Here is a 24,172-nt window from a genome sequence, read left to right on the forward strand (position 1 = left end):
AGTCCACACCAGATGGTCACATGCACACAATTTTCTGTGTTGTCTTTCCTCCCCTTAGGGTAATTCCAGGCCCAGTGAGCATTTTGGGGGCTACTGAGACAATCATAAGAACTCTTCTAATCCAGTGCTATAGATGGTTCAAGTCAGGCCTTAGCCATCCAAAGAGCACTCTCTCATTTGGAGTTCGAGTTGATCATTAATCAATTAATCTACTACTCACGGCAGGAAGTTATGGGTATACATTGGTGAGAAAAAACATAATCCCTTCCTTGTGGAACTAAGACTCAAGGGTATTTCAAGGCACCCTGAAGGTTTTGCTCTCTAGGAAGAAGGAGACGTAGAGATCCACACTCACAAATTGGGGAAAAGCTGGGCACAAAGTGACCAAGAAAATCTAAGCCTTTTGAGGCCTTTTGATGATGTTAAAAAGACCATACAAGTCATATTGACTGGTTGTTTTTGGCCTTCTTTTCACAGGATATGTTTGAAAAAATATGAATAAATGATTAGAAAAGACTGCTTGGTCCAGTTGGACAGAGAGGATAGAGAACAGGGGCTGAGCATGATGGGAACTGCACAAGCAAGAGGAAGAGAACACAGTTCTTTTCCAGAAGGGTACAATGGCCCTTAAGGAGGAAACCTTTACCACACAATCCTGCTGACAGATGCAAGCAGCTCTTCTTTCAACTATGCTGACAGTTAAATCACCCTGGTGATGATCAGTTGAATGGAAACCACTGCATTATTTGAATTGAGTCAGGTTTTCTCTGTCCAACCTGTGGCCTGGGACTGTGTCAGGCCCTTGTGAAAGAAAGAAACTCTTGGCTAATCTTCAACACCTTTAGACAACAATTTTCTGGGTGTGAACCCTTGGGAGACTAAAGTGAATAAAGTAACTTTCCCCTCTAACTGACTTCTTCAAAATAAGGAATCTGCAACAGGAGAATGTGGTTAATCTAGTTGATTACCTTTCATTATCATATTTACTATTATTTGTCTCTGTCTTACTCAGAAAAAAAATAGATTCAACTGAGTAAGTTGCCCAGCGGTCAGAGTGCCAAAGCTTTTTCTATTCTGCAGTTTCCTGATTTTAATGCTGGCTCCTCCAGGGCCCATCTTAGGTTGAAAGATTTTAGAACTATGGCTGTGAAACGTTTTGGTTCTGGTAGTTCAAGAAGCCTTGGATTGCAAAAGTCACTGCATGTCAACCGCCCATGGGTCTTGCTATATATAGACTGAACAATGTCCCCACCAAATTTATATACTGAAGCATTAACATCCAATGTGACTACACCTGGAGATGAGGCTTTTAGGAGCTAATTAAGGTTAACTGAGGTCATAAAGCAGGGTCAGGATTGGTGGCCTTGTAAGGAGAGGAAGAGATGTATTTCTCTCTCCCTGAATACATATAAGAAAAGGCCATGTGGGCGCAGTAAGAAGCTGGCTGTCCACCATCCAGGAAGAGAGTTCTCACCAGGAGCCTGATGGACCAGCACCTTGATTTCAGAGTTCCAGCCTTCACAGCCGTGAGAAATAAATGCCTGTTGTTTAAGTACCCTGTCTGTGGTATTTTCTTTTGACAGCCTGAGCAAACCAAGACAGGGACTTTCATTGTCCCCCCAAATGCTCTCACACTCATGAGGCAGGGCAAACATGGAAGGGAAGGCAAAGGGGAAATGGGGGACAGGAGTGTGCTGGGAGTCAGGCAGTGGTTGGAATCATGGGCAGGATGAGTACCAGTGCTGACTTGGAGAGGTCAGGGTGGGTGCAGCCACACTCTGACTCAGAAAGCAGATGTATGGCCTTCAGCTTTCATGCACCTGGACACTCTACTGCACGCATGCAGTGTTTGTCTATAAGACTGAGTTGTGAAGAGAACATGGGATTGCAGAGCTAGGCTGCATTGTCTGAGTTTGAATCTTGACTCTTCGATGTAGAAAATACCTCGCTTCTTATCTGTAAAATAGTAAAGTAGGTGGCACTTAAATTAGTGAATTTATTTGTGATGGGATATGAGCTGTTGTACAAACCATTTAGGACAATTGTCTGGCACATAATTTGTGCAATTTCTGTGTTAATTATTACTTTGTCAGTGGGGTTGATCATACTCAGTTATCATTTCTCACTGTGGAATGCCTTTTGACATTTGTTTTAAAATAGAAGCCTGCAGCAGTACCATAGTATTCATGGAAGAAAGGCACTGATTACTCCCTTCAAAAAAGGTAAAATATGAAAGAAAAAAGAAAAAAAAACCCGAAGAGTGAATTGGCTTTGCCAAGTTCTCAGATTTAGGGTTCATTAGAATTTGTTTCCTGTGTTTCTGGGGGGTTGGGAGGGCACCGAAAAAGAGCTTTAGAATTCACTATTAGTTAATACTTTTTAAAAGACCTTGGACTCCAACTAAATATATATTTTCAATATTAGATAATGAGTTTTTCATATTCACCCAAAGTATTATTATATAAACACCACCATTTTTTGTAATCTCCTGGGTTAATTTTATTTTATAATTAAGTTTTATTTATTTCAAACTACATTTCATTTTCACTTTTCCAATATGTTCAACAATTGAAGATACCACAGAAAATATGGAAGTATAGCAATGCAGCAAGCAACACTTTATAGTAAGCAGATTGGGGGTCGTTCATGTTCAGATCTGGAGTATATTTCCCCACTGGACTTCTAACTAGTCACAAAAATCTAAGGTTATTGTACAAACACAATGATGATTGGCTACCATCATTAGCATTGCTCTTCCATAATCACCATAAAAGGACCATTGGAATGCACTTAAAAATTCCTTTTGTGCTATTTCATTATAGCTATATCAATGAGGTACAACATGATGTGGCTTTTCCATTGGTGTTTCTGACTGCATATTGGAGTGTTTGCCACCAACCCAGTATCTGTGACTCAGTTAATGTCCATGGAGAGCCCACCCGGACATAGTACATTGTATTGTTTGTGACCATCTTTCTCTACTAGATTATAAACTTCCTGGGGCAGAGATTTTGTTTTATGGGCCAAACCTAGAAAACTGTCAGCATAGTAGGTACTTAAAAAAGTACATGGTCAGTGGAATAGTGACAAAATAAAAACTGGGAGATTTAGAACAAAATGCTAATGTCAAAATAATCCATCAGAAAAGAGGATGTGCAGCCCTAAGAGTTTGGGGAGTCCTAGAGGATAAGGTGATTTTTTAAATTTTTTATTCCTCCTAATAAAAAAAGGATTCCCTGGGTTATTTCTAAATTTGCACTTAAGGCACATTCCCTGTAAGACTGGAATTGTCTAAGCAACTATTCCTGGAAAAGATTAATAGAAGTGAGAGACATAATTAAAGTCTGAACTCAGAGTTTGAAAATCACTATTTAGAATTTAAAGAGGCATTAATCATGATCATTAATCAATAGAAAGGAATGTTCATGGAATGCTTAGAATTAATGTTTGCTGAAGCAAAAAGTCAGAGAAAAGGAAGGCATACATCCCCAGGGCTGGCCGAAGACTAATTTTTTTTTTTTTTTTGTTTAACAAATTAAAGCTTTTGGAAAGGAACAATTCACCAGAGGGAAACATTACTGTACAACCTATAAAATACTGCAAAGGTCAGCAGAACCTCAGCTCTGTGTGTGTGTGAGCGTGTGTTTTACTACTTGCTGACAAGAATGTTACCAACATTTTTGATAATTCTTTGTGCTTTTAAAATTTTTTGATGAGACTATCCCATAATGTCAATGTTCTTTAATTCATTCACTCATGCTAGATCTTCAGGTTCTACCTTTGATTTGTGCTTCTGAAAATTCTTTCCACGTAACTACATCTCAACAATTTCCAACCATTAAAACAAAAGCCACATGATGCAGTTTTTATATGAAGTGACTTCACTGTTTAGAAAGAATGGCTAAGTTTTAAAGCCCCTCTTTGAGTATCTGTGGACATTCATGTAAAATTTATGTGTAAGACCTTTTGCTAAAGACAGAACCAACTGTGTTTATGGGGGCCCATGCTTCCCTTGGTCCTAAACTTAGTTTACACCTTTCAGGTCACTGCGGGAGCCTACATTATGTGACATGTCCTATGTTACTGAGTTGCTGCTATAATAAACAAGGCCATTTTTGTTTTGCTTTTATCTTTGTCCTCTAATGGCTGCAATAGCTGGGTCCTGAGTCATTTATACAATCAGTGAACAAAAATTGCAAGGTGGATGGCTGGGTTAGGGACTGGGGCTTAGGATATCAGAAGGCAGGGATGCAAACTAGCCTCAATCAGAATTAAATCTATGACCTGAGACTGCATCACACTGTCATTACTAATGTACAAGGAATTTCTACATTTTCTACAAGTTAATTCCAGGCAGTAACATGGCTCTTTGTGTATATGATTAAATCACTTAGTCTGTGCTCCATTTTCTCCTTTATTTGTGCAGATTTATCTTTCCCCAAGACACTGCTACTACTGCCAAGTATCAAAAAAATTCCAAAGCCTACTTAGGTTTGGGAATGTGAGGCCAGATTCTGTAATCATCTCTGTCAAAGAAGAAAACTAAACAGCCAAATCAGGAAGTAGATAATAAAAGGCAGATCACATTTAGACAAAGACATGGTTACTTTTTTATTTGAAGGAAAAAAAAGTATGTTTTAATAAATACTGCAGAAACATTGACCAAACATACAAATTGACTTCAACATTAAAAAAAAAAAATGCAATGGAAGTTCTGCTTTATAACAGTTATAACTTATTTTCTTTTTACAATATTTAAATACAGAAAGCACTTGCCAGCTATTTTGTAATACTGCCCAAAGCATAATGCTGCATCAGTCAAAGCATATTATGTTGGTAAAACATCTGTATTTCATGGGAAATGGCTGGAATGGTATTTTCTAGCAGAGACAAAACAAAGTGCTTGTAAGACATAGAACTAAATGTTGTAATTACCTTAATCTCCTCTCCTGCCACAATTTAATGGGAGCAACAGCTTCAACACTTCAAAAATGAAGCTTTATCATTGGAAAGAAAGCTCGTTTTCAACAAGCGCCAACAGGTCAGATCTGGTTTCTTCTCTGAAAGAAGCTCTAAAAGGAACTGGTCAAAAATATCTGTAAACTATTTTAAATGCTGATTATTTTATGTAACAACAGCAATCAAGTATTGAACAGGGGCCTTGGCAGAATCTGGGTAAGTGAGGTTTAGCAACCACTCTCTAGACATGACTAGTATAGTGTCAGGACCGGACATTACGTAATTTTCCATTAAGAATTCTCTAAAGCGTCTCTTATCATGTTCATTTGAAGAAAGTGAACTAAACCAACAGATCATCAGATGTTGCCAACTTTGGAGCTTCATCCCCAAAATAACAGGCCTTTTGCTTTGTACTATCGGTAACAATTCCAGACAGTTTTACTCACAAACTGTGCTTTCTGCTATTATTCCTTCATTTTTGTCAGGTGAAAATAGTACCTACATTTCCCCCCCTTGGATCATTCATTCTATGACATCAAACCAAGACACCTTTTTATTTGACTTTGCATTTTCATTAACAATGGCAAAAAAAAATAAAAATAAAAAATTCACACACCCTCTTTTCTAAATAGCGCACAAAAATATTACCATGAGCAATTTACCACTTTTTAATGACAATCACAACAATAAACAGGACCATCAGACTGAAGAAAAATCAACACTTTTTCTATCTGATTTATTCAATCTTTGTAGTAGTGCCCGTCTGTATATCTTGCAAGATGGCCAAAGCCTTCTTTAGAGCTGTCTCGCTCAGCTGTCTCTAGGAGGGCAAGATTTCAAAGCCTCACATACTTTTCCTCTGGATATCCCATGGGTCCTGATATAATTTCCATTTTAATGATGAGCTAGAAGGAAATTAGATCACATCCTCTCGAAAACTAAACGCTAAGGTCACAGTGCCAGTTCCCCAATGAGGACGGTATATTAATATATATTTTTTGTAAAGGAGATTAAAACATTTAAAAATTAAATCAAAGTAGAGATTCATGAATAGGTTATAACAAAGAAAACAATAACGCAAGCACCATTCAGAGCAGGACTTTTCTTCTTGGAGGTACTCGCATTCCTCCTCATCTACCTCTAGCCCATCTGAATCTCTCTTTTTTGGCATATTTCTCAAGTCACAACTCGGAACTCTTCAATGTATTCACTTCTCACCACTTGTTCTACATGCCGAACCTAAGGACAGGATTCCAAAAAGATGAGCATCCTTTCAAATGCTTCTCAAGCCTCCCGAATATGTGACTTTGGCTGTGCACCTCATTCAGACTTCACCCTTGTGTTTTGTTGGTAGTGTTTTTTTACACTAACTTTCCTTGTCCTCATTTAAGATAATGGGAGATTCACATCACTGTGCAACTCTTCGCTTTGTCCTTTCGTAAGTCTGTAGCAACTGCCGAGAGTTCAGGTCTGCTGGGCATGTGTGAAATGCGCTTCGTGGCCCTCTGCGATTTGTTCCGCTTCACATTTTTGTTTGTTTTGTTTACACACGCCAAGGTAGCAACGTGAAAAATGTCTCTGACGCTGTTTTCTGACTGTAAAGCTGAGCATTCAATGTAAGTGGCTGCTCCAATCTGCTTGGCCATATTCGCCCCCTGAGGAGTAAGAGAAGGGACTGTAATCAGCAATAAGTATTTGAGGGAAGTTATAAAGTGTATTCTACTACCACAGAATAATAATGCATCACAAAACATTTCTCATGTTAACTGAATTTTCCGAGTGTTCCTGCAAAAGAAATATCAGTTTTAAAATCTGAACTGCCTTCTTTATTTTTTCATAAATATTTGCAGTCATGACCCAGTCCTGTGATGCTCAATTTTCATCACTCAAAAGATAATGCCTGAAATCCTAGAGGTGATAAAAGGCTGGTCTAATGTCACTGGGTCATCAATAAATGAGGGCCCCAAGCATCAGTTAGTATGAGGTGATTCAAAGAAGTAGGAGAGAAACTAAGGAGGTGATTATCTTCACTCTCAAATGTAACCAAGAAAAACTAGATATTTTTTACTTCCGGGTCACAGTAAAGCATAGAATTACCCAGAGAATTCTGCTATTGGAAAAAGTCAGCAGAAGATCATGAATGTAAATGATGTGTTTTCCACAAGGTTCTCGCAGGGGTAACGTGGCTCCTAGCCTGTTCCAGCACCTCAATTTCTTTTTTCTTGAGTGTATATAGCACTCAAAGCTAGTCAATAGGCTTACCAAAAAAACGGGGACATGGGATGGAATACAGAATCAATTTTGAGATGTATGTAATTAAATCTTAGGGCCAAAATAAACTGAGGAGAGAAACACTGCTGTTTTGACACCTGTAACTCTAGTAAACACAAAATACAGGTATGTAATTTCTAAACGTGGACCATACAACCCAGTGTATGACACAGTAAAGATGTCATGCATCAAAACAGTTTACTAACTAATAACATTTCTGTTAATTAGAAATGCAAGATGAAGACTGCAGTATTTAAAATAATAAATACTAGAAAAACAAATTCTAGTTCTTTCTACATGAACTATCATGTAGATAGTTTGTAGGTTTTAAGAATAAATTTCTAAAACTAATTCTCCTCCTTTCTAAATTTAGAGGATACACCTTAAGAAAGTTTTATGGAGTGTTCTACTTTACTGGCAAAGGCTTTTTATTTATTTTGTATTTTATTGTGCCGCTGAATGTAAAATAAGATTAACTCTCTTTTGACCACATTCTCCCTTACATCTAGTGGGAGTTACAGACATACACAAGGTAGCATATGATTGATCCAGTGTGTATATCGGTACACAAACATCATGTAATTGCCCTACTAAATGACAGTGTTCATATTTTTAAAGATCCCCCCCAAACTTGTCTTATTTATGCATACACACATGAATCCTTATACAGTAAACTACAAAAAAAAGAAGAAAAAAAAAAGGTAAAACTTTTTGAGAGGGTCCAGCATCAAAAGCATCACAATTTCAGCCAAACCTTGCCACCACTTTGGTGCTTACTTTGCAGTCTTGACATTAATCCAATAGGTGGCCCTGAAGGAGCTTGCCTTTTTATCTGTGTTTACAGCTGGTTCCAATCTGGATACTTGGTGCTCATTTTGCATCTTAGTACAGCATCCTGCACTTGGACTTGGCCACTGGTTGAGCCTTAAGAAAAGTAGCTACTTTTTATTATATTTATTATTAGTGATGTTCCACGTCTGCCACTTTTTAAAATCCACATTGGCACACTGACCACATACATACCTGGTCATAGGACACTGGTGTCTGTCTGTGGTTAGAGAGCTCTACTAACGTACTGACATCTGTTCGAAGATCCGATTTGCAGCCAACCATGAGCATTTTGGTGTTGGGACAAAACTCCTGGATTTCACCTTTCCACTATGGGGGAAAAAAGATGAATCATTAACAAAGCGCTGAAAGCCATACAATAGAAAACAATTTCTCCTCTGGCAGACACTGGAAATAGGGCTCATAAAGGACATTTAAAAGAAAGTGTCACTTTAGATGAAGAAGCAAACTTGCATTTATCTTCTAAGTAGATATTAAGTTTTACCACATTTTCAAGTAGTTCCATTAAGGAAGGCTTATGTATATTATTATCTATTCTCTTTCCGTGACTCAGTATCTGTCCCTACTGCAAGACTTGTTGGGCGTTGTCAGAAGGTAGCTTCAGTAATTTCTTAATTATTGGGATATTTCTGAAAGATAAAAGTGCCTTAAGTATAATTATATATTGTAAGGAGTGATTACATCTTCGTATGTGTTGAGCTGACACTTCCTGACATGGAAGGCTGGGAATAAAACAGAGCCAGCAGAGCACAAGTATGCATTCGCCAGTCCCATCAAGAAAGCTGGAGCTACTATCATGTGATGAAATCTGTACTGAGATTTCAAGGACCGGAAATAGAACTAATAAACAGAAGGTCTTGCCTTTAAGGAGCTTCCATTTGAGTGGCTGAATCAACAATGACCACAACATTGCAAAGTCCCATCTCTTGGGCTCTTAGGAAGTCATCTATCTGGTCCTGTGGCTCATATGCCCTTGAGTTAGTTCTAAGTTACTTAAGTTGTTAAATATTTCAATCGAGTCCAATTTGGTTAAGTTGTTTTGTGACCTCACAAGAATTATTAGAACCTCCAGAAATGTCTGGCAGGAGATTCCTTTTTAATTGTCCCTTTAAAGAGCAAATGAATGTTTTTTTTGTGGTTTCACTTCCTTGAGCTTGAGATAGCCATTGGATGGGATTCGGGCATTCAGAGTGTTCGAAGGAGAGCTCTGGCCCTTGGGGAGGAGGGGCTAGAGGCGCTGAGATCAGGAATGCATGCCTCTGACTCTCCCTCCCACACACACAAATAAGTATTAAGTGCTTTACTAAATATTGTGGTGATTACAAAGATGATTAAGACATAACTACGCCTTCCAAAAAGGAATTCACAGAAGAGTTGGGGTGATGAAGTCATGTATATAATACTAGATAAGAAGGACATCCTGTAGGAGTAACTTAGAAGAGCACCAGAGACGTCCTGTGGGTAATAAACTCTAGTCTCAAGTACACCAATGGATTGAAAGGAGCAATATACTTCCTGTAACAGCCAAATTTATCCACCAGATCCTCTCTCACTTCCTTGTTCTCTCCCTCCCTTTCAGAACTATTTAGGAGCATCTACCTTGTGCTGAATGATACTGGAGTTAACTATAAGGTGAATTGAAAAAAGGAATATGATCTATCCTGATATAAGCCACTCTAACCTCTTTGATATTCAAGGATTTAAAGAATTCAATTAATCAAGACAAACTATAGCAGGGGTTATCATGGTTTCTTAAACCTCACATGAATGTAAAACCCATTCACTAATATCTTTAAGATCAAAGTCATTATTCATTTGGTTTCAGAAGATGAAGCAAAATAAAACAGGAGCAAGGCTTTTCATCATAAATTATGCATAATTCTATGTGATATCAAGTAAAAATCCAGTAAATAAGCAATCTCTTCTATTTACAGACAAGCACTAGACATGCTGTTATGTTGTTCTTCAGCTGGGTAATGACTGGCCTCCTCTGCATATCTAGCAACTGTTTACAAGCATTGAAGACAGCAAGTGTCCCCGCCTGAATCTGACGAACATTAACATTAGTTGTGATAGATACACATTACTAAAAATTGAAAGGAGTTAAAAAAGTAAAAGAGAGCCTTGATATTTTAACAAATTCATATTTCATCGGACTGTGTTTGTCATATTTAGTAAAGAGATGGCTGATGACTCACCTTCAAACCCTAGTTTTATAATGACACAAGACAAACAAACATCATAAGGAAATACAAATTAATAAAAATACACAAAATTTTATAAAGTCACTGCCTCAGTCTCAACCACATCCTCTGTCTAAACCTTAGTGCTAGAAGAGAGGATGCTCTACAGTGATTCTGAAAACCCACAGCGTTTAAGGCCAGGACTAAGAAAACAGCTAGTGGCCAATATGCGCTGATCCATCGTGAGGCATATGCCTTCTGTAACTAGCGGGAGCTGAGGCCTAGATGGCGAAGGCCAAGGAGAGCTCCTTCCTCCCACTGGCCTTTTCAGTACCTGCAATTCACCTGAAACAGGTTCCCTTTCTCTTGACCTCTTCTTGTCTCTGTCCAGAGCTGCCTTAGGTCCTTTTGCCTCCAGAAACCAGGCATGTGTTATCATCTAGGGCATGTTTACCACTACTGCTTTTATTAGTATCTGACATCTACCTAATTACAAGTCACCTTGTCTAATGTCTGGAAATGTACCCTTATTCCTCCTACATTAGCTCTATTTCTGTTTCTAAATAAATAACATCATTAGTGAAACACCGCTTCTTTATTAAAACAGCTATCATTACATTGATTTCACTATCTGAATTGAGGTCAAATATAAACCTATAAACTAAGATGATCTATAGGGTAAATGAAGGAAGGAAAGGAACAAGAAAGACATGCATGACAGTAATGAAATACAATTATTTTTAGCCGTACAACTTCTGCCCAGAGTATAAATAGAGAGGCTCTTAAAAGGGTATGTTGTTTTTTAAAATGAAATCAAACTTTAATCAGGTTCATTATCAAAACCGGTGACACATATGGAAACTCTGTTATAGTGTAAAAGTGTCCTTTTTCAGTGTTCTAACTACAAAATCTAGAGCAGAGTATTAACTAGAGCGTTTGAGTTCCCCTGTCAACCACATGTTTCTATTTCATATATAGGCCAGTACTGAACTATGACCTCATTCCCCAGCACTTGCCTTTTTTAGGACACTGTCCAGAGTCTCTGGTCTACTGATGTCAAAGCAAATCAGCACAGCATCTGAGTCTGGGTAAGAGAGGGGCCGGACGTTGTCATAATAAGGAGAACCTGAGAAAAGACAAAGGTACACAGGTTTTCAGATGAAAATCCCTTGTCTGTCACGCATTAATCCTGCCCTTTTCAGTTAAATCCCTTGAATGTTGCATGGGGCATCACTCCCACCTCCTCTAATTCTTGGGAAGGAATGCAAAAAAAAAAAAAAAAAGGTCAGCCGTAATATGTTCATCTCTGCCAAAAGAGGAATGAAACCTCCCTTGTATCTGATGTGAATTCAAAGGCAAGAGTCAGGATCTTTCGCTGAAATCTGCACAGTTCAGAGTAAATCCCAAGGTGAAGTGCCAAGGCTGCTGGAGCCGAGGGCCTGGAGTGCAAACCCCCCTCCACCACTGCAGGAGGGGCAGGGCTGCTCTAGGACCCTGTGCCCGATTCTTTACCCATAAATGAAGATGACATATCTGGGATTAAGCAAACCCAGGCAGGGCCTGGCATTTAGTTAAGGGATCAGTAGGTATTAACATGGCTATGGTTGTGTCGGGTCCATAAAAAGCTGACTGGTAGCCAGCACCGTAAGTGTGGGTGAGTGCGGGAGGGAGGAGAGGTAGGTACCGTTCTTCAAAGAGAACCACAGTAAACTGCCTCTGTGCTGACTTCTCTTGAAGTCACAAGTTTGGATAAGCCGCTGACCTTTGCACTTGCTTCCTTCAGCTTACCCTCAAACCCAACATAGCCTCTCTTCCTGTTATAATCAAAGCATGTAATAAATGCCATATTGAATCATGTCACCTTTGTATGCAGTTCCATCTCTGAGAGTGACACAGAGGCAGGATCCAAGGATCCTGGCCTGAGTTAAATCCAGGGCACCATAAAGGTTTAAGTTACCAGCCACTTAATTTAACCACAGAACCCTCTAGTCATTGAGGAAATTTCTTCCTTTCCTTTAGGAACCCCAAAGGATGGGCAATTACATGAGGCCAATTATTATAAAATAGTGTGACTATAAAAATCAAATACAGCTTGCCAATGCTATTTATCTTTTAAAATCATTTCTGGTATACTGACATTTCACATGTTACTAGGGGAAGTATATATGTATGTATTTGACTTCAGAGTAAAGAAAGAAAATCTAAGCCACCGAAGTCTTTTTGAAAACCAATTCCATTTTGACATCACCTTCCATTTCTAGCAGAAAAACATGACATGTTGTCTCCTGATAAATCAAAACCTTGATAGTCAAAGTCAGAAGGAGAGAAAGACTAAAGAAGCTTTTAAAATAATCCTTTACATTTCTATCAAAACAATTTTTTTCAGGAGGTTGCTCTTGAGATCTAGAAGTTATTGTAGCTGGGGTGCATAATCCTCTATTCACTGTATATTCTGGGTCCCTAGCGTTCACTAGGGAACCCCAGGAACACTGTCGTCTTTACACTAACTGCTTTACGAATGGACAGTGACATCTTCAAGCCAGGTGCCTACCACTCAAGGAAGAAGGAAATGTTCTAGGAATCAGGAAGAAAGTGTGTGATGTGAGTAAGTATAAACAATCTAAACCAGATTTTTACATGAGCTGCACCAGCTCTCTACCTACATCTAGAATCAGGATCCTGTGAAGCGGGCTGACAACTGAAAGACATTTTCCAAGAGCTTAAAGCGTTCATAGTTTTGTTTTGTTTTTTAAATCAAGTCATTTTAAATATTAAGCCACACAACAGTGAGGATGTCTCTGAAAAGACAAACTGTAGCTCCTGCCATTTCAGCCACTTGAAAACACTGGAAGTAAGAAAATAACTCGCAAATAATTCATTAATTTTAACATTATTGAGAGGCATCAGAAATAAGATAGCAATCACTCTGTACGGGTACACTGATCTTTCCATTATTTGTTCTGTGAAGTTCTGACTTTCTGAATTGCAACCTCTCCTGTTTGTGTCCAAAGTCTAACTTTGACACAGCTGCTGCTGTAAACATTAAGGAATCTCTTTCCAAACACAGAGTCATAAAATTCCAGATCAGAGAGTGGAAATCCAAATACCAGCCAAGTACACCAGGATTTCCTCTGCTCTTCCAAGTTAGCAGGAGATGAGCTAACCCCAAGCCCATAAAATCAGTGCTTTCTACCAATGAGGATTGTCAGAAACCTAACTTGGCTTTAGAGATCTCCTTTCTTGGAAATCACTCACTTTCCAGTCTTAATCAGACCTGAACTTGGGAGGACAGACATCTCCAGGTGCCTTATTCTTTGAGAACAGGACTTGAGACTAGATGAGGTACCATTGCTAATATCGCATCTACAACTACTCTGCATAACAATGGAGATCATCTTCCCCAAATACAAAATTTAGGAGAGCAGCTGGAGAATTACAAAGGTGTTAACATAGAGTAATTAAAATCAGGACTACCAAGAAGGTGGTTTCATCATTTACGTCACCATGGCTGCAGAGAACACCCCTCCTGCCCCTGTGTGCTGGGTTTCCCTCCCCAACTGGTTACCAGCCACAACGGGGATCTGGCTTTGTGTTCTGCTCTCCATCAGGGTTGGGGATTCCTGCTGACTAGAATCAAGCAATCTGCTTTCTGTGCTTAGTGACTACACCCAAATATCTGCAAAATTTACACTGTCCCGACTTAAAATGAAAGAGTTTGCAACTTATACCACATTCTTATGGAGGTTTGTTTCTGTTTGCATTTGGTTTAATATTTTGAATAAAAATACATATGAATGTAAAGGTTCATGAAAAATTAACCATCTTGCTTATAGATGTAAAGAGGTTATTTTAAAAAGCTTTACTAACTACAAGAGTAATTTGTCATTAAAAATAACTAGACCACCTATTCATTTTATTTTCTGATGGGGTAAAATTAACTCTTTTTGGATAGAAAAATCTATTCTCTGTTCTTTTTCATAGTAAGAAACTGATATAGAATTATAAAAAAAAAATCTACTTGAAAAAAAAAATCTAACAATTCATTGGCTAAGCAGGACCTTCAGGGGAAAAAAAAAGATCCTGTGTAACTTGACAGCTGTTTACTCTGTGTTTAAGCACATTGAATTCTTCTCTTTTATAAAGCCCAAGCTACTGCACAAAGGAAAGAAAGCAAAGCTGGAGAGCGCATGGTGTAATCACAGGCATGTGTGGTATAACCCACCAGCCAAGAAAAAGTGAAGAGGAATTCCAGGAATGCCCCTGTGAAGTGAGAAGCAAAACGGGGAGGCAGAAGTGACACCAAAGTAAGGAGCCGAAAGTAAGCTCATGAAATAAGAAAAATGCCTGCCCTTAACTCCCACTTCCCTCCAGAAAAGTCTTAAAACAGTTTGTTAAGTCAAACGGCAAAACATTAACTTCTATAAATATATATGTATATATATATATATATATATATATATATTTTTTTTTGGTTTTTCAATTATATAAATATATTTTTAAAGATGCAGGTGTAAAGCTTCCAGGGTAACTGTAGAACTAAACACAATGCCAGAAAGGGTGCTGAACATTTTTCACTATGTAAGAAAGTACTGAACTCTATCTAATGGCAGTACACCATAGGTAGTGATGTATGTACCTAGTACCCAAGAATGTACTACAGCTAAATTCAGTAAGTCTTGGCATTGAGCTTTCTCAAATAAAACTTTCTCAGCATGTGGAAAAGGCTTCATACATAGGGAAATATCAGATGCAGCATTTCTTATCTTGCCATATGAAACTTTATGCACCAGCACTGTTAAAGAGTCCTTTCTAATAAACCTATAGATCATAAAGGAAAACCTTCAGGAAAACTTCATATTAATAAACAACTATACCACATATGCACCCCCCTCCAAAAAAAATCTCTTTGCTTGCGTGAAGATTACAATAAGTGCACATCTGTGGTTCTCTGAGCTCCTCAAGTTTGGCAAACATCAGCAAAGTTTTAAAAGGCTATTGAAATGTCAGGTGTACCCATCAACTTGGGGTGAGAGCAGTATTTCCAGCCCAAGAACAGTCACAAAGTGCCTCACCCAGAAACTAATTCTGCAGACACATACCTGCCTGTGTACGTCATCCTTCCACAAAGATAGAACAGACCATATATGTACATCACTAAACGTATATGTGAGAAGATTCATGCCCAAAAGGGAGGTTTTATGGAATCTTTTGCCAAAACCAGTTCAAACACTCTGAGGCTCTGTAAAAGTCTGAGAACTGAAAACTAGTTGAATACTTCATAAACATAACTTCTTTTACTTGAACCTTAAATTGAAAAACTTCTCATTCCCCCTTAAGAGATTCCTTACAAAAACAATAAAATTAAGATATTGCATCTTTTTGGCTGAAGAAATAGATTTAACTTCTGGTATTTTTAGTGGCTGCCAAGAGAACATCTGTACCAAAGACCAGCTATCACGATACTATGATCTGTGCAGTTATCACCAGGTGCCATTTCTTCACACCAACTCTACTCAAAGTGAAAGCTCCAAATTAGCAATAATCTCAACAATGCGAATCCAATGTGAGCAGAACTTTTGTGCCTGGTCCAGTATAAGACCCTGAGCTCTCTTTTCAAGCAGTGTGCCCTACAAATGTCATGCCTGCAAATATGCAACAAACATTCCTAGGAAGAGTATTTTGTTTCTTCTATGTGTTCACATTAACTGGAATTATAACCAGATTTAATGAAAACTTCGGAGGGGAGGGCACTTCTCTGTTGCTCTAAAAATAGAAACAATATTTTCAAACTTCTGGGGACAATGCAGATACATAGTTGGAAAGTTAATGAGGTAGAAATAAGATTGCTATTTTGGGGTTGTAAATATAGCATTAGCCTTAAACTGCTAGTCTTATTGAGATGCTTAAAAACTGTAAGTATCCAAATATTCTACTTCAAGTGGAACTATGGTAAGTCACAGAACTTGAATGATAAGAATAGATATAGATAATTTTTTTAAATGACATTATCCTTCGGTAACAGATTAAAGATTTTGTTTTCCATATAATACTTGAGTCCTTGGAGAAGAGTCCCATGAGTGAGTTTGCCTTGCCACAGCCTCTGTCATCAGGTTCACTTTTCAAAACTAAGGCGCACAGCACCCGGCCCAACATCTGGGGGAGCTTACATTTCATGTCAATGGGCATTTGTTTGGTCAAGGGGGTCTCTGAGTAATATGTAGCAACTGAGAAGACAAAGAGGGCACTAGGAAATGGCTGAGGCAAAATTAATTAACTTGGCACAGCCCACTGGGTACCATGAACTAATTGGAGAAACTATTGATCCTTGGTGTCCTATCTATATGCAAAAGAATTGAATTAATGAGAAAACATCTGGTTTTTCAGGTGGCATCAGAATGACCAATATGAATGCCTCACAAAAATGTGCAACTTAGCAAGATACTAGGTTAGAGAAAACCCAGCACTAAATAGAATTTAAATAAAATAAAATAAAATATAGAGACAGTTGTACACATAGAAAGGGAATTTTTCCTTTTTTTTTTTTTTTTTGGAATCCATAGTTTAAATTGAAATTGTTGCATAGTGGACAAATCTCTAAATGTAATATTATATATTGCTTATTGAAAATCACCATCCAAACTTAGAGCTATCTGTTTTTCCTTAATCCGTATCTCTTACAGGGTTTTGGGGTAGAAACTAGAGTTGAACCTGGTTTTGAAACCCTAAGCTCATAGGGATCATTACTACCCTATGATTGAACTACTTTTCTACAAGTTTGCCCTTGGTAGTCACATCACCAGCACCCATGAGTCTGGCTTCTTTGTAAATTCTTGTCCTCTTTCTTTCTCTAACAAGGTTTATTTAAGTTACATTTAAACTTTCAGAATCTTGGTTTCCTTGAAAATCATTCAATGTAAATCTGTTTCTAAATGGGAGGGATGTTAAAGACTTTGATGACTTCTTAAGAGCGGAGTCAACTTATAGATATAAGGAAAGAATTATGGCGGACTTCAGTGAGCAAGAGTCACAAGTCAGGGACTTGGGCTGGACCTGTGGCCTTCAACAGTTCTTTGGATCTTCTCGTTGCTGGGTGAAACCAACTTTAGAACCTCAGGACTCCCCCACTCCCCTGAACAAATATCAGAGCACCAAAGGTAAGACTGTTAGTGCCTTGAGGGCAGGAGCTGCTCCTGCTCAGCTTTGCTCTGTCCCCTCCCCTCCCTGCTCCCACAACATCTAGTCAAGTTTATGCTTCAAGAACACAGAATGCCCTAGAAAAAACAAACAAAAGACAAAAAAACCCACTTACTGGTTTTATAATTTTTCCTACATATCTTGCCTTGATGTGTTAATTTACATGTTAAATCACACAAAAAAGGACTAGTGATCTCTTTTGAAGCTGCTTTTCTGAATTAATTTTACACTAATCTTCAACACAGCTGAAACATTTCCATCCCTGATAAGAATTATTTCAACAGAGTGCTCATCACAGAGACCATTCTTTAAATATATAAGCTACAAATATAATATAGGTAGACATATTTACAGAGGAGTCAGGCCATGAGTAATCAACATTTTTCTTTCCTCTCTTTTTCTTTAAGTACAAAATTTAAAGAATTCTTGACTCTTTGTTAATAATGCTAATAATTAATATAGGAAGTGCTAACTTTAGCATTTAGGTCCTAAAAGAAGCTTGTATCATGACAAGATTCAAAAAAGCGTTCATGAGGCAATAGCAAAGTTAGAATGGAATTTTAGCAGCTGAACAGAGTATTTTAAAACTAATAATATGGCTGAAATAAAATATGCATTAACCTGCATTGGTTAAAAACTGGCATGAATGATTATTACTCCCTAAATCACATGTGCTGACATTACACTGCAATCAAGTCACTTAAGGAAAAGATATGGTGGTCCTTAAATGACTAAGTTTCTATTATTAGTAGGCTTTGGCTCCAAGCTACAAATTGCTTCCATGCTTGGCAAATGTAGCAGATTCTGAAGCACATGATATTAGAACTACCTTGATCTCAACTTATCACCTCAAAATGCTGAAACCGCGACCCATACTTTGCAGATATTCATTGAGTAAATTTGAAAATCATTCAGAACATTTCTGCAATTATAAAAATGTTCATCTTATCAATAAAAGGGAATATTTCTCATTAAAATCAATTAATTATGGGTCTGTATCCAAAGACTACCTTCAGCACCCCCACCTTTAGAGGATTCCTGGTGTCAGTAGTTAAAAGGTTTTGTTTACTTTCCGGGGGGTTGGAGTGATTTTAAGCAGCCAGCAGAAGACAACTGGCCAAGTGCCACTGTGGTTGCTCTAACTTGTGTGTGCACTGGGGGTGGGTGGGAGGATCTGTTTCCTACCTGAAGATAATCTATCAGCACTAGGGATGCCTGACAATGGAAATACACTGTAATCTCGTGGAACAGGGCACTTGGGTGCAAGAACCTCATCATAAGTGGAATATGAGCTACACTAAGTGAGGGGAGTTTCCTTCTTCCAACTCCCTGTCCCACATGAATTATATAAACCTTAGGGGCAGGGCTTTATTTTAATTAACACTGTTTCTCTAAGGCCTAATATAGGGCCTGCACATAAGCACAGGAAAAAAAAGGGGGTGGTGGCTAGAGAATGGAAGGTGCTGCTAAATTTCTGTGCCTTAAAAAGTGGGAAATGAATTACCTTTTTTCTCTTGGTGCAAAGAGGCTCCAGGTAGCCTTACTTCCACTTAATGTTTTCCTTCACCCAAATTGACAAGAGCTTTGCCTATGCATATTGTATGACTGCTGGGGGGAAAAGGAGACCCCTTATGAGAAGCCTTCCAAGTATAGAAGCCAGATAAGGGAAGAATTGCTTCTGTCTCCTGAATGTATGCCCCACTGCTAGGAGGCTAAACAGGATGTGAATGCCATTCAAAGGACAAAGTTTATGCAGTCTCTTGCCCTATATAAGCGAAGTTAGGCACGTCTAATTTTTCCTAAATAAACGTCTAACTTTCACAAAGTTTTAGAGAAGAAAAAAAATTTTTTTTGACACTTAGGACTTTGAAGATTTGGTTTAGATCTTATCTCCAGAGTTAAATTGATAGCAGTTGGAAAAAATAAATGTATCAAGTGGCATAAGGCACATGTAATTATTTTCACAACCTGAACTAAACAAATGTCTTAGTGGGCACAGAAAATGTCAAACATTTGTCAAAATATAATCCTGTTTAGAAATTTGCCATGAAAAGCTTGAGATGCAATGCAACAATGTTAGATACTTGAAATAATTAGCTGCTGATGCAATCAATAGTTTTTCCTAGATAGATGTGTTTTGATCATGAATGACAAACCATTTTTGGTGCAGTCTATTCTTAGATTTTAAGAAGTGCTTGGTAACTGTGTTTAACTAGCATTTTGCCTCACAAACAACATAGTTCCTTTATGCATTTCTTCATTTGTGTAAGCCACAATTTGAACAAAGATTTTATTACAGAATAGTTTTGCAACGATATTTTCTTAATCTTTTCAAACCTTTATATTTTAAACATACATAGATTTTGTTTCATCAAATAAAAATACATGTGATTATCTCACTAGACTTTATTTCAGGCAATTATCTTTAATCTGATAAAAGGCAATGTTCATAAAGTTGCCATTCTTTGTGCACAGGTAATTCAGAGGTAAAAAATGTCAGGAAGCTCATCTCCTTGGAAACTGCATATTCATTCATTTGTTCACACAGCAGATTTCATTGGATGACTACTCTGTGTGACATGATGCTATATGCAGAGACTACAAACCATAGAATTTGAATTAAATACTGGAAAATATCTGAAGTGATATTTATCTGCACATGTGAAGCATAGCCTCCAAATATGAATTGCCCACATTTTGTTATCTCACCTTCGAAAAACAAAGTCAATTTTAGCCCTTTGGGTGCCTAAAAATCTCTGTTGGTGGTCCTGTGCCTCTTGAAGCTTGAGACAGGAGATGTATAACCCAGCATTCCTATGAGACCACCCATGCCCCTCCCCTACCCAAATGAGACTCCTTCCTAAATCCACCAGGAAGCAGTGGCTTGCTTTGTGGGTGGTGAAAATCCCAGCATGGGATGCCAGATACCCTGGGACTAAGAGCTGAAGCCAACCATCATCCTGGGAAACAAAAAGACTTGCTTGTCCAGTGTACTAAAGCCAAGAAGCAAAGGGCTGGGAGAGATCCTGCACATTATCTAGCTCTCTATCCTCTTTTTTTTCCAGATAATGAAATGAGACTCAGGGAGGTAGATTTGTACACAGAAACCCGTGGTAACCAGTGGCTAAGATCTGAACACAGCTTTGTATCAACGACTAGATCAGACTCACAGACCCCACGACGTCTAAATACTTCTTATCACGCATTAGATACAAACAGGGCTGGGGGTGGGGAGGAGTACTGGTGCTAATTATTGGTACCAAACCAGCTGCCCTGCCCACCAGGTCTAACAAATACCATATGTCTGGGGATTAGATCTCATTAAGTACTGGGCTCTGTAACAATGCTGATGATAGAACTATTGAAGTAAGAAAACACTAGCATTTTATCGACACCTCCCCTACAGCTGAGAGACTGTATGTGCAATCCTCAACACAAAATACAATAAGGTCCTGGTTCTGCTGCCCTTGGCAAGGCTCGCCTGACTCTCCAGGGAGAAAAAATCGGCCCCTCGCACTGCAGAACTCAGAGCATCTGGCACTAACCACGAGGGGCGCTCGAGCGAGACTTCCCGCTTGCCTTTGTGCAGGGACTGCCTCGGGGGACCCTGTCAGTCGGGTCCCTTCCTCGTGCTCTCAAATCCTGAGTCCTTTCGGGGGTCCAGTGGTTAAAGTGTAAGGTTGTGGGGTTCTCCCACTGCCCAGAAGTACTTCTACGAGGCTACTCTCCCACCTCAGCGTAGCTCCACCTTGACAGCAAAACCTGCGTGTTGGCAATTGAGCGCAAGCTTCACCAGGATTTGTCTTGGTTCACCCGAGGCAGCCCAGCTCCCTGCAAAGCTCGCAGACATAAGTGTCGCGGACCTTCACCAGGCCTTCGGGGTGGCTCCTCCTCCTCCTCCTGAGGCAACGCCTTCGCTCCCGGGCACTGCACACAGGAGCGGCGTGTGCCTGGATCCCAGACCCAGGTTTCAGGTGATGTCCCCAACCCGCACCGCTTTAGACCCAGCCAGAACCCCTAACAGCCACGCGCTGAAAACCTCCCCCTGCCCCGCTGCCGGCGGGATCCCAGCCCTCCCTACCACCACCGCGCGCCAGGTAGATGGGTGGCCAGTGGGAAGGCGATAACCCCGTCTTGAACCCCAGGTCCTCGAAAATAATCACCACGACGCCAATAATTCAGCTTGGACCGGAAGGTCAAAGGCGAAGAGTGAGGCCCGCGGCCTTGTAGGCTGGCGGGAAGGTGATGCAATAGGGGTCAGGAGGCACTGGCCTTGGCCGGGGGAGGGGGCGGGGAGACGGCGTGATCACGAGGAGCAGAGGGAGAGGGAGGCAAGGGGAGCTTGGATCTGCAGGTCCACACCGAGATCGGCTGTGCGGAGAGGAGGCCCGGGCCCAGCCGGCCGCGGGCTGTCCCTGCTGCCAGCGCATTCCTCGCCGTAGGCGTCTCGAGCTCAGCGGCTGCCGGCGCTCGCTTTACTCCCCCTCCCCCACAGAACGTAACTGCGTAGCTCCAGGGATTTTCTACCACCTCCCACTTTCCAGCACCCCGGCCACATCCCCGCCTCCCAGAAAAGCAGCAGGTTAGAGCCTGGAGGGGTGCCCGCCGGGAGCCAGGTGCTTCTGAGGCGGCGCACGCATCACCCTCAACATCAAGCCGCCCTGGCAGCTGCGAGGCGGCTCGGTCACAGCCTCGCGAGCCAGCCGCTCCCGGGCCACCGGGCTGCTACAGGCGGTTCCCACTGCGGGGTCACCCTGCGGTCACACAGCGCTTTTTTCTCCCCACTGCCCTCACCAAGAATGGAAAATTTTTTCACCCAGCAGGGGCCCTGGGAATCCCTCGGAAAAGGCAACGTTAACCGTGGGGAACAGGGCGCTGGTGGTGTGCCGACCGGTGCTGAGCTGACAGGCACAAGGTCCTGAGACCCGAGACCCGGCGCGCACCCTGGAGCAGCTGGAAACCCTCCCCAAGCGCCACGCGGTCCGACGACTCTTACCCGAAGTGTCCCATAGGCTCAACTCTATTCTTTGTGTGTCGATTTCAAAACTGGCCGTGTAATTCTCAAACACTGTAGGGACGTAATTCTGGGAGAGAAAAAAAAAAGGACAGAAGAGCGCAAAGAGGTTATCTTAAAATGCATGATACTGCAGTACACCCCATGAAATATTTAATTAATCCTTAATTTAAAAACAAAAAACCCGGCCCACACCAGGTCACACTAAACTGCAGACCTTTTCCTAAACCCCTGTCTGACTCCCCACTCGCCCCACGCTGCTCTCCAAGACAGGAAGACCCAAATCTCCCAACGCCAGGTTCTGCACACATGACCAGACAAGTTTCAGAAGCTAACAGCACAATGTGCAGGCGCGTCCCAAACCCTAAAACGCTTCCTGCCCACTTTCCCTTTCCCGGTAGTCTAACCTGGGGGAAAGTAGTAAGGGGAGAAAGACAGCTTTAAAAAAAAAACGAGCAAAGGGGTTAAAAGCAAAGGGAAGCGCACCTGGTGTCAGGGGACACCGCGGGCCGCCCCCTCCTCGAAGCCCCCGCCGGCCACACTCACCTCGGGGAAGCAGTCTTTGGCGAAGACGTGCAGCAGCGCGGTTTTCCCACACTGACTGTCTCCCACCACTACTATCTTGCATTTCACGTTCTGATTAGGATCCATGATAGATTTACTGGATAATTTCTGACTGGCTCTTCTCTCCTTCATTGATCTTGTCTTATTTTCTCTTAGAACAGGAATTTTCTCTTAAGAGGAAAAAAATATATTTCTCTTCCTATAAAAAGCAGATATAAAAATAAATCGCAAGGCTGGTGAGAACCCCTGAAGCTCTGCGCAGACGAGGAGAGCTGGAGGAGTAGGCTCGTTACTCGCCTCCAACAAGTTTTATGCCTGACTGCGCACCGCGCTTCTCAAGTCCAATTCCGATCCGACTGCTTTGTTTCACGCTCTCTGCGCGGCTTTATACGCTCGGCCTTCCAATCCTGTTCTTTCTCAATGAGAGAAGAAAACTGATCCGCCTCCTCCCCTTTTATGGAGCCTGGGAGCGAGGGCTTGTCTCATTACTAGCGGAAAATGTAAACACTGCGCCCTCTAGGGTGACCCTGCGGGATCTATTTCCAGCCCAAGGCTCTGGGACAACTTGAAGACTCCAGGAGCGCCTTGCTGATGAATGGAACTGTACAAGCCCAGAAGGAATTGGAAAACTGAATCTGTGTGCATATTGATTTTTTACCAGAATTCCTTTAAAAAACGTTTTAATAAGGGCTGATCTAAAAAAGCCACCTGATCATTTATGAAAGCAAAAACATTTGTCACCCAAGTTAAGACATCCTTATAAAATATAGGAAGCAAGTCTTGAGTAAGGAAGCTTTAAGTGGTTATTTTTGTAGAAAAATGGTTTGTCTCGGGTATATAGGCCATAATACAGTAGCTAAGCCAGGTGATTTCAAATGTGGGAACTGGCTTGCCTGGGTACCAGTAATGGACTGGCTTCTGAAATCTGTCGGTTTTAGTTACTCAGGAAGAGAAAGAAAGATTTTGAGGAGTGGATGGGGAGGTGCTAGAAGAGAAAAAAGAAAAGTGGAGGATGCTCATGAATGAGTGACAGAAGCTACTGGAAACTAAACCCTACTGCACTGGAGACCCAAGCATACAAAATCAACCATTGCCCGTGTTGCGGTAAGGAGACTGGTAGGAGAGATTCAGACCCTGC

At 40.4% G+C, this 24,172-nt stretch overlaps 1 protein-coding gene across 1 annotated transcript; it reads right to left on the bottom strand.

Moving 5' to 3' along the window:
* Positions 1-4,585: 4,585 nt before the first annotated feature.
* RND3 (Rho family GTPase 3) lies at positions 4,586-23,418 on the bottom strand. Its single transcript, XM_090279689.1, has 5 exons — positions 23,017-23,418; positions 22,453-22,540; positions 11,279-11,388; positions 8,254-8,388; positions 4,586-6,614 (listed from the first exon to the last, which is right to left on the bottom strand). Exons 1-5 carry the CDS (start codon positions 23,164-23,166, stop codon positions 6,363-6,365), a joined length of 735 nt encoding a protein of 244 aa, XP_090135815.1. The 5' UTR covers positions 23,167-23,418; the 3' UTR covers positions 4,586-6,362.
* Positions 23,419-24,172: the final 754 nt, after the last annotated feature.

The sequence above is a fragment of the Furipterus horrens genome, unplaced genomic scaffold (genome assembly GCF_987537825.1).
Source record: "Furipterus horrens unplaced genomic scaffold, mFurHor1.1.pri manual_scaffold_1, whole genome shotgun sequence".
NCBI classification, from domain to species: domain Eukaryota; kingdom Metazoa; phylum Chordata; class Mammalia; order Chiroptera; family Furipteridae; genus Furipterus; species Furipterus horrens.